At 31.1% G+C, this 20,990-nt stretch overlaps 1 protein-coding gene across 4 annotated transcripts in view; it reads left to right on the top strand.

Moving 5' to 3' along the window:
* Window positions 1-14,754: 14,754 nt before the first annotated feature.
* LOC127088336 (BURP domain-containing protein 9) overlaps window positions 14,755-20,990 on the top strand; it is an 87,147-nt gene continuing 80,911 nt past the window's right edge. For 3 of the 4 annotated variants that reach the window (XM_051029276.1, XM_051029275.1, XM_051029273.1), the window contains exons 1-2: window positions 14,755-14,917; window positions 15,567-16,721. In XM_051029276.1, coding sequence (XP_050885233.1) covers window positions 14,864-14,917; window positions 15,567-16,721 — 1,209 coding nt within the window. In that variant the 5' untranslated portion in view covers window positions 14,755-14,863. The remainder of the gene's footprint in view (window positions 14,918-15,566; window positions 16,722-20,990) is intronic. The other variant, XM_051029274.1, reaches the window with a different exon arrangement.

Genomic DNA, 20,990 nt, shown 5'->3' with positions numbered 1-20,990 from the left:
GGTTCATGGTAATTGTTGAGTTACACACACACACACAAAAAAAAAAAAAACAGTTTCAAGCTAACAAGAGTCCGAAGAGCTCTAGTTAAAGGGGGAAAAATAATATTTATATATTTATTTCATTTCGTTGACAAATGTACTGAGAACTATCTTTAGCACTTTCTCAAAAAATTGTATTATTAGCTCTGCTTCATTATAATTTACAATCACAAAAGCTTTAAACTATACTCCCTTGTCATCTATTATAAAACAAGGAAAACTTTTAAATACAAAAATCTATAATACGTAGTAAAACACACAATACGTAGTTATACATAGTCAACATAATTTTTTATTAATTAATTTTTTTTTTCTCTTTCATATCACAATCATCTTATGTTTCAATTAAAAAAATTAATTTAATAAATTTCAATTTTTTAATGTTATTAAAAATATGGATTTAGGTGTGTTTTCAATGCAAACATTTTTTTAAAACAAATATTCTATTTTAAAATTAATTAAATGAAAAATGGATATTTGTTTATGTTAATTGGAAATCCATGACCCTAACATTTGATGGCAATTATTCTCATGGGGAGAGAAGGTTTCCGAAAATAAATTTGATATTTTTTACAAGAATAATTTTATATAAAATAATAAAAGAGCATTTGTCATTACTATATTTTTAATTTTCAAAATACAATTATAAAATATATTCAATTTTTTTATATAAGTCCTATAAAACCATCATTCAATATAAATTTTAAGTTCTCATAAATGAGAGGATTTTGGTGTTATGGATGAAAGCAAACATTCTAAAATCCTCTTAACCAAAAATCCTTCGATTCTTTCTACTCAATCCTTTTTTCTTTAAGTCATCATCTTCCTTCTCCTCAAACTCTCAAACAAACTCTTAGGATATTATTTAAACATCTAAAAAAAATTTTTATTAAAAAGATTTATATACAATTTTGATCCCCTATTTTGTTATTTTTTAGTTTTGATCCCCTTATTTTAAAAATCATATTTTTTATCCATTTTCAAGTTTTATTTTAGATTTTAATCTCCTGACCGATTTGAAAATAATTTTTAATGATATGACACATGTACAAGTTTACGTCATATTAATTAATGACATGACACAATATTCTAACTAGTAATATTAATTAATTAATAACATGACACAATATTACAATTAGTAATATTAATTATTTCTTTTAGAAATTAAAATATTTAAAAATCAAACTTTTGAGCTAGGCGTAAGACCATTTTCTTTCTACAATAGTCCACTGCGTAAGATGACATTATCTTGTATGGTTGAACTATATAAACACTCATGTTGCTTTTAAGGTAGACAATGTGAAAATTTATTCTATTGTCAATCTCCACTCAATCACAACATCAGAAATTGGTACGGGTGTTAGCTGATCATGGCTTCCTCTACCTACACCTACTTTTAATTCATGAAACATTAGGAAAGAGATAAGGGGATCATTATCTCAAAGATATGGATGTGAACAATGAGTGAAATCTACGTGCTTGAAGGTGATAATTTCCTTCTGGCAAGTTTATCCGTCAAGTCATTACCTAAATAATCTTCCCTTCATGTAATAAGAAAATAAGCTTTTGTGTAGACTAAAATAAAAAATAAAAAATATTTCAAAAGCTAAAAACAGAGTATAGAAATTGATAATGAAGACCAAGCTTACCTTTAGATGGAATAACAAGAGAAATATAATAATGAATAGTGTTAATGTCTCCCATGTTAGAGCAAAAAGACATTAGAAAATATCATTGTCATATTATGACACATATAGTAAGACCCATGTATGTAGCACATGTCTTTAAAGTATAATCAAGGTAACAATTGATTAAAAGCAATTTACATCCACGTCTTGTTGAGAAGAAGTCCTTATCCATATATCTTTGTGTTGTGAAAATGATGCCGGAATTATAAAATATAATTGGTTTATTGATCGGTAAGAAATCCATAAGGGTAGAAAAGAAAAAAAAACAATAAAAACACAATAAAATTGATTATAAACTGTTATTATTTATTTTCTCTTTGAAACAAGATTACAAGTGTTACAAAATAGCAAATAACCTCTCTCACCCTAATTAGGATTTGCATTGTACAATGATGAGAGACTAGTATGTTATTTATAAGAAAACTACTAATGAGCTTTTACACACAAGTACATTACATAAGTTAACTTAGAGAACAAGTTAACTTAAATAATTGGACATAACAAACAAGCCCAATTCGACATGCTAACAATCCTAGCATACTTCGACTACAACATGTGAACAGATTTCGACGACATGCTAAGGTCCTGTTGAATTGTCGAACCAAGAAGCTACCATTCGACCATACTAGAGTTCGATCCAATATCTCACACTTTGAGATAATGATCCCCTTATTTATTTCCTAATGTTCCATGAATTAAGAGCATGTGAAGGTGGAAGAAGCCACGTTCAGCTAACACTAGTTTCAGTTTTTGATGTTGTGATTGAGTGGTGATTGACACTGGAATAAAGTCCCACATTGTTTAGCTTAAAAGCAACATGAGTGTTTATATAATTCAACCACACAGAAGGTAATGTCATCTTATGCATTAGACTATTGTAGAAAGAAAATGGTCTTAGGCCCAACTCAAAAGTTTGGTTTTGAAATATTTTAATTTCTTAATTTCTGAATTAATTCAATTAATATTACTAATTGCAATATTGTGCTATGTCATTAATTAATATTACTAATTGCAATATTGTGTCATGTTATTAGTTAATATGACGTGGAAATAACATGAGACAACTTGGATCTGCCACGTTATTAGTACATGTGCCATTGTAGCGGTGCATTCATGACCATCGAGCTATGGATAAACCCGACATCAATTGAAAAATCAGAATCGTCACAACACTTTATTTGTTTCCAAAGGAAAAGGGAAAAGTACGAACAAAACCCAAAGATAAGAATTTTTCAAATCAAAACTAATAAAATGCCAGAGATTACAGGTAAGGGGGTTGGTTACACAAAGGAAATGTATTAGCACCCAAAGTGTCATAGGGAGCCCTTTTTTGTGTGCAAGTGTTTTTGTTGAAAAGATGTTTGATAAAAATGGAATGAGGAGATGAGAAAAGAATTCATTTATTATATTTTTGTGTTTGACAAGACCTTCGGTCTTATGCCTACGTACCAACATAAAAATGAGGGATCAAAACTCCGTACTTCGTGATAAAAATTTCAAAGAAGTTGGTGGATTGATTTTAGCAAAGGTTTAGAAGAAGAAGGTACAAAAAAGCCAAAAGATTTGAATGATGTTCTTAATTCTTTTTTTTGTCTTTTGAAATTAAAGTCAATATGGTTAAGTTTATTCACAAGTTTGATTGAGAAAAGGTTTGAAAATTCATTGGCATAAGACCAAAGTTTCTACTCATTAAAACATGTCTAAGTTGAAAACATAAACAAAGAAGGTTTTTGAAAATAGGGAGAGATTTTCAAATTTAAGAAGTGGAAGGAGATGAAGGGACTACCCTAGACAAAAAATTAAAAGTTAAGAGTTGAAAAGATCTGACCAGTGAGATGCAATCCACAAGACAAGAATGTCATATAGAAACTCATTTCCTTTGGACTTTTAAGCAAAACAATAAGCATAAGCAACGTCCAAGCAAATAATATGAAGATCAAGGCATCAAATAAAGATAGCCATAATATCCAAGCAAGCACTCCAATAGCAAGTAGTCTTCAATGTCTTCAAATGTATCAGATGAAATATTTCCTTGGCAAACTCACAGAAACAATCATCAAACATCAAATCAGAATAATAGCATAACAATTAAGCACAAAGACAAAGTAACAGATAAATCCCAAGTGGAAATCCCAAGGCTTGCATTAGATGAAAGACACTGTCAAAGATGGTTCAGTCTCAAAATAATGGCATTGGCCAAGTCTTTCAGAGCATAGAGAATGTTGCTTATTCTAAGTCCAAAAGCTCAGATCAAGTCCAACAGAGGTCCAACAGTCCACCAACATATTTTTTTAGGATTTTTGTTGTTGTTAAGTATCTTAAGGTCCTTGGACCACAAACAAAACAAAATTTCAAGCACGCAATATATACAAGCACAAATGATATGGCTCAAGTGAGCAAAAATAAAAATGACTAAAACATAAACATCTTGTATGAAATGTAAATGGCAATGAATGATAAAAGTACTTGAATTTAAATTGCATTAAGTAAATGACTTGAAAGTAAAGTAATGTTAATGAAATGTTAGTCAGATGTTAGTGAAGAGTTTAAGTGTTTAAGTCATTCTTTGGAGAACACTCAATAATCCATTCACAAGTATGAAGACATGAACCAAGACATCATCTGTAAGAAGGGCTCCAACTTGGATAAATCAACAAGTATGCCACTAGATCTCACAAACGGAAAAAGGTCAAGTCTTCACACAATGCCATGAAGAATGGGAGACTTACAATCTCACTTACAAGAATGCTATGCCTTTTGGGACAGATTTAACTCTACGTTAAGCAATCATAATTGGACTTATGTAGAAGTCACAACTATCTGAGACCGGAAAATAATAATATGGGTGTTAATGCATGTTAGAGACATGGTAAAAAGAATAAAGCTCCTAAAACATACCACACACAAAAATAAAAAAAGGAGGGACCTACCTCAGTCAAGCTCATGTTGATTCATCTGACACAAGGTCATTGATGAATCAACTAGCATTTAGACATGTGAGAAGTCATTGGTCAATGAATGGATTGGGGAAGAATAAGGATGAATATGAAGAGGGGAGGGGAAATAGAAACCCAAATTCATCAGAAAAGGAATTTCACCTGGTCAATACTATCCATTCATCTTGGGGGATGAAATGTACATTTCATCAACCCTCTAAATCCAATAGTATTGATCAAATAAAATTTCAAATCAACCATGACCAAGACCAAACAGAAAGTCAAACATCACAAAGTCAATCAAATGGCTCAACAATATTTTTAAACAATTAGACAATTAAAAATCAAATTTAAAATGAATTAAAATTCATTTTTAAATGGAGAAAACCTCAAATCCCTTCAAATCACCAAATAAATGGCCAAGTGATTTATCCTTGGTCAAACAAGGTCAAAGGACCTTAGACAAAAGAAAAATTAGAATTTTTCGAAAGTCAGAAGTATTTTAAAATATTTAAAAACAAGTCCAAAATCATTTAATTCACAAAAAATATCAAAATTAATCCAAAAAATGATTTTAATTCAAATATGGAAGAGAAAAATATTTAAAGATTTTTGGCGAAAGTCCCATATTTTTTGGATTAAAAATGAATTTAATATGAATTAAACAAAATAAAGGGATTAAACATAAAATAAGAAATAAAATAAAAAATAAAATAGAAAACAAGGGCCGTGAGATCTCCCTTATTAATTGAGGTGGTAGATCTGATGGCCATGTGTGTGCAGCCTACCAAAGACCTTAGTCAATGCATTGGAACATGAGTAATCAAAAGCAACATATGTGATTAGAACGTGGAGAGATGATCTGATGGATATGACCTTGCCACCATACCATCGGAGCTAGGGCTCCAGTCATCTTCTCCGGTGGACCTCATCGGACTGATCCACCACCAACTTGCATGAAAATAAAAGATGCATACACTATTTTAAAGAGAAAATTGCCAAGAATCCAAATTTGCCCTTAAAATTCTCAAATTCTCATTATATTGAAAGATACATTGAATTGAAAATTGAGGAGTATGAACTGAGTTGCTTCGATTTGACCTCAAAGCAACTCAATTTTGTTGCCTACATTGGTAGGTCTTTAGACAACCAAAGATCAAGCAAAATGGTGGAAAATTAAGGGAGAATCGAAGAGGAAGAAAATCTAAAAATTCACCTTCGATTTGCTTCACTTGAGCTTGATCTTGCTTCCAATTTGGCTTGGCTTTCTTCTATACACTTGCAGGAGATGAAATGAATGACCAAAGGGCTTGGATTCTTGGAGTTTCAATCTCAAAACAGAAATGAAATTGAAACTCGATTTCAATTGAAATCTTCAAGTTTATCCTTTAATGGAGGTTAGGGAAGATGCAATGCAAAGCTTGGGCAAGAGGATCCCTCTTCTGAGCTCAAGGATCATGTATTTATAGCATGAGGATTGCTTTTCACACACTTCCATTCAAAATCCAAAAATAGCAATGCTCCCATGCATGCTTGCATGGGCGTGTACAAAGCCCAACCAATGATGTCAAAAGGTCCAAACACAATTCCAAATGATGCTGAAACAAAATCATGGGACCATGCAACGTTGAAATGAAAATTGATCACAAATATTTCCAAATAGGGTCATGCATTACACCCATGCACAATTCACTAAAAAATGCTCCAAAATGCCATGATCTTGGATGCTTTAGAAAGGTAACATGAAGGGGAGCAACTTTTCTGTTGAAACTTTTTCCATTTGGAGCTTGGATCATGATAAATTTTGAGGTGGAAGTTGGATAAATCAAACATGGTTGAAAATGTTTCTAAGTTAAAAGTCGAATGACCACTTTTTCCACCTCGAATAACGTTTGCTATGAGCTTCAAATGAAAATGGTTCTTTCATAAAAGTTGTATCTATTTCAATCCTCTTCAATTTGGTCACAAATTTGACACCATTTGAATCTTGCATGAGGGGATTATGGATTTTAGAAGTTGAGGAAAATTGCTTGTTCAATGATGATGGCCGAAAATGACCTATAATATTTCCTCTTGGTACATGCCCTTGCAAGTAGATTTTGAATTTTCTCAAAGAAGAAACATTAGATAAGACATCTTGAAATTAATAATTAAACTTGGATGGTTTTTATATCATAAAAATTGAGCAAGTTGTGGTTCTTGTAAGTTGACCTTCTATCTAGGGCACAAACAAAATGACCTATAATCTTTTACCATAAAAAATGACTTTCCAAGAAAAATTAACTATTTATGCCAACATGAAAGTTGTTTGGAATGTCATGAAGAGTAACTTTGTTCTTGGAATAATTTTCATATGACAAAAATTGTAGGATATAGGGTCTAGGGAACCCCAGATTTGACTAGTTGACTTTCTCCGGTCAACCTCTTTAAACCATCTTGCAAACTTGAAGATATTTTGACCTTTTTTCGTGTAGAATCATATATGCATAATATGATGTATAATATAGTATCCCTTGATATCTTTGAACAATTGTTGAAGAAAATTGCTAAGGAAGTCACACAAGATACCTAGATGAATTAGGGATTCCAAGGCAAACAAGATTCAAACTCTTGATGAACTCTTGATCAAATTGAAAAATAAAGCACATGGGGATCCATATGTGATGCTTAGAATCATTATGAACCTTTTATAACTTAATTCCTTGCACTGAGGGTCTCAAACCCTAGATGTGAGCTTGATAAGGCACACGTGGATACACACACTACCTACAAAAGAAACAAAGTTATACTAGACATATTTTTTTTGGAATTTTGGTTAGTAAACAAACAAAAACAAAGTATGATACAATCAAATGTTCTTGGTGATCTCTTCCAATGCAAACTCGATGAATGAGGGGTGAGGAGGTTACCAAGGTGTGATCCCAAAGCCAATGCAAATGATGAGATAACATGAGGGATCTTAGGGTCAAAATTGGGGTCTTACAGCCACATCATCAAACATTATTTCCAAATTGTTTAGGGGACTAAAACCCAAAGTAAAACATGAAAAAGAGCAAAAAGTTTGGTTTTTAAAATAAATGAATCAAAACTTTGTGGTTTATATCAAACATCAATATTTTACACATTGGCAGAATTAGAATAATACTTATGAAGCATGATTAAATACCTTTCTCTTCAGTGCATTAGGATCATGTTCTTTGCTCTGACATTTCCTTGAAATGTGGCCAAATTTGTCACACTATGTGTATCTATATGCTACACCGGTCCTCCTAATCCTAGACCCAAATTCGTTATGCTCTCTAAACCTCAATTTCTTAGGTCTACATGGACCCTTCTTATACTGAGGTGGCAACATGTCCTCAACATCCACATTTGGCCACATCTTAATACTATTGATTGGAATGACATTGTTTCATAACAGTTTTTATAAGCCTCCCTCATTCCCATGCCTTCTTGTCTAGTTGCTTCAACTCAACCATCTTTTTTTTCAAGCCTAAAAATAAGTAGCTTTGGCATCCCTCATCAATAGGTCCCTTATTGCAGATCCACCACCAAACTTCTTCTTGAAATTGGCATACAAGTGTCTTATATATATTCTATGCTCAATTTGTTCAAACATCTTTTCAAATACACTCACAAGTCCATGAGAACATAAATAAACAAACAATAAAAAAATGAATAAACAAACAGTTAAACAAACTAACAGTCATAACATTATGTACCTTTTACTGATATGAGATAAAAACATATTTTATTTCTTCACCAATGTCTTCCATAAGTAACGGTAAAAACCATTTCCAACTATCCTTTGTTTCAGTCTCCACTACAGCAAAAGCCAGAGCATAGTACTGGTCATTTGGATCCCTAGCTACAACCACCAATAACTGCCCACCATACTTTTTCTTAAGGTGACAACCATATACTCCAATAAAAGGTCTACTTGCCTTAGTAAATCCTTTTTTACAACCATAAAAAAACATAGAACATCCCAAATCTTGGCGCGAGAGTTGGCAATGGACTCTCAGTATCAATCTTCATAATATTCCCATTACACTGCTTCTTCAACTCAATTGCATAACTCCACAACATGTTGTATTGTTTTGTTGCATCTCCTTCAATAATTTCATCTGATATAGATCTAGCTCTCCATGCCTTCCCTTTAGTTATACCAACAGAGCACTTCATCCTTAGTTCAAACATTATCTCAGACACTTTAACTTACCTTATGACTTTCTTTTTTAACCACTAACTTAGATACCCACTTGGCATTGACATATTTGTTATTAATACCCTTGCACATGTGTGGGTCCCCACTCATGTCTTTAAATGGTAGGTGCGTCTGTCACCCAGTTTACTACACAATGCTAGAAACCCACATTTACCCTTACACTCTAACCTAACCATATAACTTTCATTCTTAACAAATGTTATTTCTCTGTCATTTAAAACATACCACTCCCTAATTGCGTATTTAAATTCATACAAATAATTAAATTCCATACCTAGTTTAAATTGGAAGTCCTTGTTCAACATCTATGCTCTAAACTTCTCATACTTAGGCTTAGGCTATTTTTCATTGTCACTATCATCAGGGTCAGAGCTTTCCAAGTCTTCACTATCATAGTCCACATCTTAACTTTCAACATTATTGATATTCCTCTTTGAATTAGCTACCAAAACACTTGTAGGAACAAACATATTCACCTTTCTTGGGTATTTCATCTCTTTTTGACCTTTGGAGCCCATAACCTTGAATATAAGAGACTTCCCATTAACCTCAACTCTATTACCATCAATTGATCTTTCCATTTCAACTTGAAAAAATTATTCCTCTCTTTCACAAGTTCTTTCTTCTTCACTATCATCAAACCTTATTCCCCCATCATCAGTGTTATCATCATCACGACATTCACTGAATTGATCAACATTTGGATTCAACACCATGTTCTACCCCGATATGCCCATTAACATTACTACCAAGGTTGTGATTAACAATTTCTTTAACTTATACATCATCATGAAGTGAATAAACCATTTATCAAGTCCTGGTATCTTTCTCCAAAGTCTAAATCCATCATAACCCCGGTCTTTAACTAAGCTAACTGCCTCGAAAAAAACTCCACTTATCAAAGTCTTGCCCTTCTATAATGGTTTCACTCACCCCTCTATAAAACATGTGCTTGTCATGAACAAAGTTTCCCCCATGATGAAAAATCACACTGAATAACCCCATTTCTGCAATTACAAATATTCCCACAAGTTAAAATAGGATTAACAAGTTTAACATTCATAATTCAAATAAATGACAATGATTTACCCAGACAATGAAAACCTAAATTTGGAATACTAAAAGTTACTGCAACATGCATTGGGACCACTTCAAATTCCATTAACTTATTACTGTCGTACCTTTTTTTCCGCACTTCAGGACCTCTGCAAACAGATAACACGTGAAATATATGAAATAAGTTGTTCGTTGAATGCTTAAATGTGTTTCAATGATAGACATGGAAGAACGATGAAGACGAAAGAGAAGGAATGAAATGTTAGGGTTTTTTGGTAAACTGGGGGATTACTCTCTCTCAACTCTCTAAATATTTTGTTTTAACATTAGGGGCATTTATGTAATCTTACACACCATAATATACATGTGGAGATTAACTTTAATGAGAAAAAAATTGTGTTACATCAGCTTTTTTGATGAGTTAGCCTGACGAAGGCAAAAAGTGAGAAAATCTTCAAATGTTAAGGGAATTCATCAAACTTTTTTTTATAATGGGGTTTTTCGACAATGACTCATATGTCAGGGGACAAAATAGATATTAATCCTTGATTTCTTTTTTAAATGCCACATATGAATTGTGTGTGGTGTTTAAAAAGTAATTAACTAATTAACTCAATAAATTAGAGAAAAAATAATTTTCACATAGCTTCACCTCAAACATTGAAAAAAATATAATATGAAAGACTATAGTAAAGTTATAGATGTTAATTGATGTAATACATAAGAATATAATTCATAATGCTTAAAGATATATGGTGATTTTATTTTTCACCTTTAAACTTCTAAAAAAAAATTAAAATTGACAAAAATATTCTTCAAATTCAAATTCTATAATCTAAAAAAACCCATTATCCATATAAAGATCCTTCTTTCCCTCATTTTCTTAAGTTTACAATTTTTTAATTTTATAATCCAAATTGAATTTGGATTTTATATCTCGAACAAACAAAGACATGTATTATTATTGATATCAAAAACTAATTGAAGAGAATTATTCAATATATTTTCTTTAATTAATAATTAAAATTTATTCTTTATAAAAAATATAAGGCTTAAATAGTTTTTTAATTTTCGTAAATTTATGTTTTTTTTAATATTTTATCCTGTATTATATTTTTTTTGAGAAATAATTTTTGAATATTAAAATTTAATATTTAATAATTTTATTCAAAAAAATTTCATAGACAAAAAAACAAAAATACGTTGATTTATAAGGATTAAAAGAGTATTTAAATCTGAAAGTAATAATGAGAATTGGTTTTCTTGTATAGTTCAAAATTCAATTTGGATGGTAGAATTAAAAATTGTCAACTTAAATAAAAAAACGATGAGAACAAGGTTTTGTTGTTAGAGGAATGTGTTTTAAGAGTTTGAGTTCTAAAATCTGAATAATATTTTTGATAATTATGAGAATGTCTAAAAATGAGAAAAGAATTAAAAAAGAAAATCATAATATATTACTCACGAATCACATATATTTTGGCGTGTCTTCAAATTTATTACCACCTCTGTTTCAAAAAAAAATATATCTTTTCTTTATTTTAAAATAAATATTTCTTTACATGATCAATATAATATTTATTATTTTTTATTATACTTATTCAACTATTATATTAATTATAGTTAAAAATATATATAAATAATATTAATTTATCATTAATATTTAATAAATTTAATTATTTTTTAAAAAACTGCATATATTTTAAATAAAAAATATTTTGAGACATACACTTGTTTATTTTATTTGAAGGGTTTATGTTTCCTTAACCTTTTGACTTGTAAAATTTATTTATCATAAAATTTGAAAATTTAACATTAAACCAAAAAAACTGTAACTTTTTTTTTACTCATTAATGTAAAAACTTTTACTTTATAGGCAAAAGCAAAAATTTAAGTTATCATGTAATCTTACTTTAGGAAGCTATACATGCAAGTCCTTGCATGTGATTGTGTCAGCAAAAATCTAAGTTATCATGTAAACTTGTCACATTAACTTCTTAAGCATGCAAAGTTTGCACACTATTTTAAGAGTTTCATGTGAGACTATTTTGTCTTAAAGCCTGAATTCATTGTTTCCTATGTTGTAAATTTCTAGGACTTGTTAATGGAAGCTTAAGATTTACCAGATGACATAGGATAAGATTTGGCAGATTTGGCCTAGTCTCATGCACAAAATCCAGAAACATAGAATTTCCAAAGTTTCTTAGTGAAGCTATATATGATTGGATTGTTTTTGGATTGAAGGTTGAAAAAAATTATAATAGGAAAGACCATAATAAAGTTATAGTATTAGATGTTAATTGACTAATGCTTAAGAATATATGGTGATTTCGATTAAGCTTCTAAACAAAATTAAAATTGAGAAAATTATTCTTTAAAAGATCCTTCTTTCCGTCATTTTCTTTAAGTTTACAATTTTTTGATTTTTTTAAATCTAAATTGAATTTGGATTTTAAAACGCGAACAAACAAAAAAACATATTATTATAATTATAGATATAAAAAACAAATTGAAGAGAATTGTTCACTATATTTTCCTCAATTAATGATTAAATTTTAGTCTTTATAATAAAAATAATTCTGAGAAGTGTTTTTCTTGTTTGGATTAGAGTTTAAAATTTAATTTAGATTGTTGAATTTAAAATTGTCAACTTAAAAGAAAAATGAGAACAAGAAAGATTTTGCTAAAAGAATGTGTTTTAAGAGTTTGAGTTCTAAAACTTGGATAACATTTTCGTTGATTATGAGAATTTTTAAGAATAATAAAAAAAGAATTAGAAAAGAAAATCACAAAATATATTAACAAACCACTTTAAAATGTCACATATATTTTCTTTATTTTAAAATAGTTATTCTTTTTTATATTATCAATATAATATTTATTATTTTTATTATACTTATTCAATTATTATAATAATTATAATTAAAAAATATTTTAATAATATTGATTTATCATCAATATCTAATAAATATGATTATTTTTGAAAAAACTGCATATATTTTAAATAAAAAAATATTGAGATATATTATTGTTAACTTTATTTGAAGGTGTTGGATTTTCCATCTTGCAGTCACCTAGTCGTCTTAATTGCACCATTTAACTTGCCTTCGTTGCAGTTCTAACACCTACATTATGTTAAATTTAATCTCAGATTACCTTAGTCTTTTTTGTTGAATCTTTTCAATCTTAAATGTATGTATTTCAAACATTTCAAACTTTTGTCTTATAAAATTTATTTATAATAAAATTTGAAAATTTAACATTAAACCAAAATAAAAAACTGTAACTTCTTTTTTCTTTATGTAAAAACTTTTAGTACTTTATAGATAGTAAACAAATATTTAACCTATCATGTCAACTTCTTTAAGAAGCTATGCATGCAAGTCCTTACATTTGATTGTGTCAATTTAACTACGCAAGCAAGTAAGTCTTACATGTAAACTCTACACACTATTTTAAGACTCAGACAACTTATTACAATAACCAAATCATGAGTCATATTCATGATGTATACTATTCTGCTCTAAGTAGACAAAATCCAGAAACATAGAATAAGGTTTTCCCATAGAGACTATTAGTGTGATTTTGTTACAATTTCATGATACTTATTTATTTTATTTGGAGGGTTTATGTTTCCTTAACTTTTTTTTGAGTCTTACGGAGTTTGTTTGTCATATGTTTCATCGTTTTTACTAGAATCAAACCTTTCAAGCTTTTGGCATCTAAATATTTATTTACAATAAAAAATGCTGCTTTATTTAATACAACTATTTAACTTATTATGTGAGCTTAGTTAAGAACATGCAAGTTCTGCATGTGATTGATTGTGTCAGCTTAATTTGTCACATTAACTTCTTAAGCATGCAAACTCTACACACTATTTTAGACACTATTTTGTCTTAAAGCCTGGATCTATGATGTTGTAAATTCCTAGGATTTGGTAGCAGAAGATCATGCAAAACATGAGTCATACTAACAAACATAGCACAAGGTTTCCCTCCTACTACCAAACACCTACTAACATAACACAGGTGAATTCGTAGTTATGTGCAAGAGTTTAACGTGATACTGGTTATTTTTTCTATAGACTAAAAAGATTATACTAAAAACCGAAAATAATGACCATTTTTTACTCGGGCTTACTAGTACACAAATTTAACAACTCTATTTTTATATCAACAAAATATTGACACTATGTATTTGTTTGCTAAATATATATATATATATATATATATATATATATATATATATATATATATATATATATATATATATATATATATATATATGTTTGATTAATGTAATTTTTGAATTAAGATAATAAAGATACAATTAAGAGAAGAATCAAATTATATGTGATTATTTTTATGTCCTCTACTTTTTACAAGCAATTTTAAAAATACATGCAAGATCACATAAACAACGGATAAAGACGTGGACTTGTATTAATGTTTCATACTAGTGTTTATGTCTAAACATCATTTCTATAAGATTAGGTTTTTTTTTATTAAAAAAATTACTCTAGTTATTGCATATGACTAATAAGGTAGTTGTTTAAATTTATAAAACTAATGTAGCTTAAGAATATTAAATGTCACAAAAAATATATGTTTAATTCTTTTTTTATATTTCAATTAAGATTACAGTGATAAGAGTTGAAAGAAAAAAGAAAGTAAATTATAAACTAGAAATAACCGATCAAAATAAGCTATAAATGGATAACAATGAGCTATAAGCACATGACAAATATAAAAAATGAACTAAAAACTTAAAAAATGATTTTGCCAAACAAAGTATTACTTTCCTGATTATTTGTACTTTCTCTTCTTACTTGCCTATAAATAGCTCATCTCACTTACACTCTAATGCATATTTCATAATAAAACAGTTTTCTCATTGAAATATAATAGAAAGAAATGACACACAGAGTTGTTATGTTTCTCCTTCCTTTTCTCTTGCTCTTGTTGATTGTGAGTTATTAGCTTTCCATGCATGCTTCTATCTTTTACACTTCCATTTTTCATCATCTATTTATCATAATAATCTATCATTTTAATCTTTTATCTTTTACACTTACATTTCTTATCATCTATTTATCATAATAATCTATCATTTTCATCTTTATTTGCAATTGTGTATGCATGTTAAATTTCATAAAATTCAACATATTCATAATCTATCATTTTCATCTCTATTTGCAATTGTACATGCATGCTAAATTAAGTGCATGCTTCTAAAATCATTCTCTTTAGTTGTTTTTCATGCATTCAACACATCCAGAATCAAATTTTTCTATATGATTTAACTAAATTATGCATGCCTCTAAGACCATTCTCCTTAGTTATTTTCCGTGCATTCAACACACTCATAGTCGAGTTTTTCTATATGATTTAACTATATTATGATCTTTTTTGCTGTTTGCAATTAAAAATATTCTACTTCCTATTTTTTATGTTTCAAATTATGTATCTATCTCCTGTACACACATAATGAAGATTTCTTCCCTATATAACAAAATGTGTCTCATAACACACTTGTGTTTTTTTAGTCATATATACCATCCAAAACATGTAATTAGTTTGTCACTCATTAATATCCCTTTATTCAATTGTATTGTAGAATGACCATGGAAGCTTTGCAAGAGAAATGAACCAAATTGATCAGCCTTATCTTGATGGGTGGCTCAAAAACACTTCATTGAAGAACCAAAAACCCTCCCCTAACTCCGACCAAGTTTACCTTGATGGATGGTTGAAAGATACTCGAGGTGAGAAAGCAAAAACCAACCCTGACTCCAACCAAGTTTACCTTGATGGATGGTTGAAAGATACCCGAACCGGGAAAGCAAAAGTAAACCCTGACTCAAATCAAGTTTATCTTGATGGATGGTTGAAAGATACCCGGGCCGAGAAAGAAAAAGCCAACCCTGACTCCAACCAAGTTTACCTTGATGGATGGTTGAAAGATACTCGAGGTGAGAATGAAAAATCCAACCCTGAATCCAACCAAGTTTACCTTGACGGATGGCTAAAGGATACCCGAACCGAGAAAGAAAAATCCAATCCTGACTCTAACCAAGTTTACCTTGATGGATGGTTGAAAGATACCAGAGCTGAGAAAGCCAAAACCAACCCTAATTCAAACCAAGTTTACCTTGATGGATGGTTGAAAGATACCAGAGTTGCGAAAGAAAAATCCAATCCTGACTCTAACCAAGTTTACCTTGATGGATGGTTGAAAGATACCCGAGTTGAAAAGGAGAAACCCTCCCCTGAATCTAAGCAAGTTTACCTTGATGGGTGGTTGAAAGATACCAGAGCTGAGAAAGCCAAAGCCAACCCTGATTCAAACCAAGTTTACCTTGATGGGTGGTTAAAAGATACTCGATCTGAGAAAGGAAAATTCAACCTTGACTCTGACCAAGTTTATCTTGATGGATGGCTGAAAGACACCCGAGCTGAGAAAGCAAAATCCAATCCTGACTCCAACCAAGTTTACCTTGATGGATGGTTGAAAGACACCAGAGTTGAAAAGGAGAAATCCTCCCCTGACTCTAAACAAGTTTACCTTGATGGGTGGTTGAAAGATACCCAAGTTGAAAAGGAGAAATCTGCCCCTAACTCTAAGCAAGTTTATCTTGATGGATGGCTGAAAGATATTCGAGATGAGAAAGCAAAATCCACCCCTGACTCCAACCAAGTTTACGTTGATGGATGGTTGAAAGATACCCGAGCTGAGAAAACAAAATTGAACTCTGACTCTAACCAAGTTTACCTTGATGGATGGTTGAAAGATAGCCGAGCTGAGAAAGCAAAAGCCAGCCTTGACTCCAACGAAGTTTACCTTGATGGATGGTTGAAAGATACCCGAGTCGAAAAATTAAATTCTAACCCTAACTCCAACCAAGTCTACCTTGATGGATGGTTGAAAGATACTCAGACATTGAATCCAAAACCGACCCTTGACTCCAACCAAGTTTACCTTGATGGATGGTTGAAAGATACACGAGCAGAGAAAGATAGTTCCTCCCCTAACTCTAACCGAGTTTACCTTGACGGATGGTTGAAAGATAGTCATGTTGAGATTGCAAAATCCATCCCGAATTCCAAGCAAGCTTACCTTGATGGTTGGTTGAAAGACTCGCATGCAGAGAACAACGTGAAAAATGGACAACACTTGGAAGAATCGAACGGAAAACTATCTTCAAAAGTTGACCATACAGAAGCATTCAAGGTAGCTTTTTTCAGCCTAGATGATCTTTATGTGGGAAATGTAATGACCTTGCAATTTCCTATTAGAGAATATGCCCCGTTCTTGCCAAGAAAACTAGCTGACGAAATTCCTGTCTCCAAATCACAAAGTCCAAGCCTTCTTCAACTATTCTCACTCACAAAAGATTCTCCTCAAGGTGAAGACATGATAGATGTAATGAATCAATGTGAGTCTGAACCCAATAAAGGGGAGACCAAGGCTTGTCCTACTTCTTTAGAGTCCATGCTTGAATTTGTTCATGGTGTTATTGGTGCCGAGACTAATTATAACATTCACTCGACTAGCTATCCCACAACATCAGGTGCACCTTTGCAGAACTACACTGTTTTGGATATCTCAAAGGATATATATGCTCCTAAATGGGTAGCATGTCACCCCAGGCCTTACCCATACGCTCTTTACTATTGCCATTACCTAGACATAGGAAGTAAGATCTTCAAAGTTCTTCTAAAGGGTGAATATGGAGACATAATGGATGCTTTGGGAATTTGCCACCTAGACACATCTGCCATGAATCCTAACCATTTTATATTTGACCTACTTGGAATGAAGCCTGGGGAAGGTCCATTGTGCCATTTCTTCCCTGTTAAGCATGTCTTATGGGTGCCAAGCCCCCCACATGCCACCAAATGAATAAAAGGAAACTAGTTCATATTAGCTAGGTGTCTGTCCCAAAACTTTTCATGTTGTTTCTGTGCTTTTAATTTCTGTAATTTTTGTGTACTGTAAGGTCTTGTTTGTGCCCTAAGTAAGGTCTTGTTTCTAGGAACTAGGTAATTGTGTTTTAAAATAAATCTCAATTTAATATGTTAAAGATTGAGTTGGCGTCAGTTTAGTCTTTCAAACTTAGGTAGTTTGTTAGACCTCTTAGTAAGGAGTTTAGAACAATTATCCTAGTGTTATTATGTGTGTTATCCTCCGTATTGTAATTTTGTTTGTATTAATGAATATGAGAAATTTCCTTAATTCTATTATGTAAATAACCAATATCTATCATTTTTCAATCATGAAAATGCGAGTCAAATAATAGGTTCAATATAAACAAAGACTATGGAAAGACTAAGTATATATTATATTCTATTAGGTTAAATTGAAACCAGCTTAATTGATATATTCATTTGAATAATCAATCTAATTACATATTGTGGTTTTTTCTGTCACAATGTGTGACTAAAATGAGAGTCCAAATGTTCAAATATATCAATGAAGCTCTATTGTGAAGAGTTTCAAGGCCTTTATACTTAGTAGGTTGAATGAGAATCACACTCAAACAATTCAGAAAAAAACCAAACCAATAAATTAGCAAAATTTAACCAAATCTAAAGATAGCATGCAATGCTGGTGCATTATAGTCCAATCATAATATATTGAGAAATGGAAAAGAAATAATGATTTTTTGATAGTCCAATCATAATATATTAAGGTCTTGTTTCTAGGAACTAGGTAATTGTGTTTTAAAATAAATCTTAATTTAATATGTTAAAAATTGAGTTGGCGTCAGTTTAGTCTTTCAAACTTAGGTAGTTTTGTAGACCTCTTTGTAAGGAGTTTAGAACAATTATCCTAGTGTTATTATGTGTGTTATCCCCCGTATTGTAGTTTTGTTTGTATTAATGAATATGATAAATTGTCTTAATTCTATTATGTAAAGAACCAATATCTATCACTTTTCAATCATGAAAATGTGAGTATTATAATAGGTTCAATATAAACAAAGATTATGGAGAGACTACTAAGTATATATCGTATTCTATTTGGTTAAATTGAAGCAAACTTAATTAATATATTTATTTGAATAATCAATCTAGTTACATATTGTATTTTTTCTGTCACAATGTGTGACTAAAATGAGAGTCCAAATGTTCAAATATATCAATGAAGTTCTATTGTGAAGAGTTTCAAGGACTTTATACTTGGTAGGTTGAATGAGAATCACACTCAAACAATTAAAAAAAACAAACAAACCAATAAATTAGCAAAATTTAACCAAATATGAAGATAACATGCGGTGTTGGTGCATTATATTCCAATCAGAATATATTGAGAAATGGAAGAGAAAGAATGGTTTTTTGTTAGATTGAAAGAAACATATATGAAAAAAGAGTACTAAGCAATGGTACTTTAGGGAAGCATCCACCTAAACGAACTTTAGTACACTAAAAAGAAGCATGCCCAACTATCACACAACTAAGATGATTCTCACTAATATGAATACTATGTCTCATTTTCCTCCATGGTGAACCTACAAGAAACATAATTCAAAATTCTACGAATCCTTATTCACCTTATTATGCTCGCATCTTACGTGGAACAAAAACACCAAAAAGGATCAAAGGGGAATGGGTCAACCTTAGAATAATGGCTCATATGTATTAACAAAAGGGTGTGTCTATACAAATCCATCTTCAGTTATATTAATTAGAACTCTGGTATAGTCATTTTATGGACTACATAACAATAAAACACCAAACATCACTAACTGAAAACTGTGTGTTGTGTCATGCACATTGCACATAAGTTGCATACTTTAAAATACAGCTACTTACTGCGTAGAAAATAACTAAATTGGAAAAGTCCGTAGTGCCATTTTGGAATTGAGAAATATAAATGTAAGACATATTAAAAAAATTAAGTTAAAAAAATGCAACTAAGCAACATCTTTAGAAAACCTGGTATCAAAAGGGGTTAAGGAATGCGAAAGAGTTGAACAAGAAGAACCGACTCTAGAGCCATGCTGCAATTCAATCAAAAGCCAACAAACCTCCTTACTAATCTATTCCAAGTGAACCACACTGATATGTGGAAGACTAGTCATGGTAGCTTGTCCAGCCTTCTTGCCACATGCCCCATAGCCTCATCTACTAAACACTCCGATCCAATCCTTTACTTCACAGACTCTAGATACTCCTCGGCTTGATCACATGCTACTCTAAATAATTCCCACTTTTACTTAAAGCTTTCAAGAGCGGTAATAGTTGTTGTAATTTTATTTGGGGATGCACTTTCCTTGCATGATCATGTATTCTGTGTTTTATCCATCTCCTTCCCTTTGACTTAGCTTGGTCAAATCTCATTTGATCAACTTGATCCTTTGACTTTACACACATTCCCTTTTGTCTTTGTCAAGTGACCATAAGTATCTTGGTCACTTAATGGGAGTTGTCTCTGTTACCTTAGAGATCAAGCTTCCCAACAAGTACAAGACCTCAAGCTCAAATGAAGGCATCAACCATCTACCTCTTCCCCACAGAGCATACTTGTGAACCAGTTTCAATAATTTGTTAGACATTAACAAGGATTGCATGTCACGAGCCTTAAGAAATAAAGAAGAGGTGAGAGGGAGCATTCATATCCTCATTCTGAATATTTTGGGTACGAGACGAATGACCCAGTTGCTCAGACTATTCACTTCTATTCATAGACTTTAGTGCAATTCAACTCAATTCACTATTAAGTCTGCAACTATCACAGTGGCTCTCCTTTCAAGTTACTTGTGGTTTAAACACCATCTTAAGTTACTTTGTATAAACACCACTTTTTCTTCTTTTCTGGTTTAAACACCGACATTTGGTTTAAACACCATATTTTGCTTCTTTTCCAGTTTTAACGCCACTCTTTTGGTTTAAACACCACTTTTCTTCTTTTCTGGTTTAAACATCGACCTTTGGTTTAAACACCACCCTTTTTTCTTAATCTTTGGTTTAAGCACCATTACTGCTTCTTTTCTGGTTTAAACACTGACCTTTGGTTTAAACACCACCCCTTTTTCTT

Source organism: Lathyrus oleraceus, chromosome 5, assembly GCF_024323335.1.
Source record: "Lathyrus oleraceus cultivar Zhongwan6 chromosome 5, CAAS_Psat_ZW6_1.0, whole genome shotgun sequence".
NCBI classification, from domain to species: domain Eukaryota; kingdom Viridiplantae; phylum Streptophyta; class Magnoliopsida; order Fabales; family Fabaceae; genus Lathyrus; species Lathyrus oleraceus.
The sequence above is the reverse complement of the archived record's forward strand: the minus strand, read 5'-3'. Positions and strand labels throughout refer to the sequence as shown.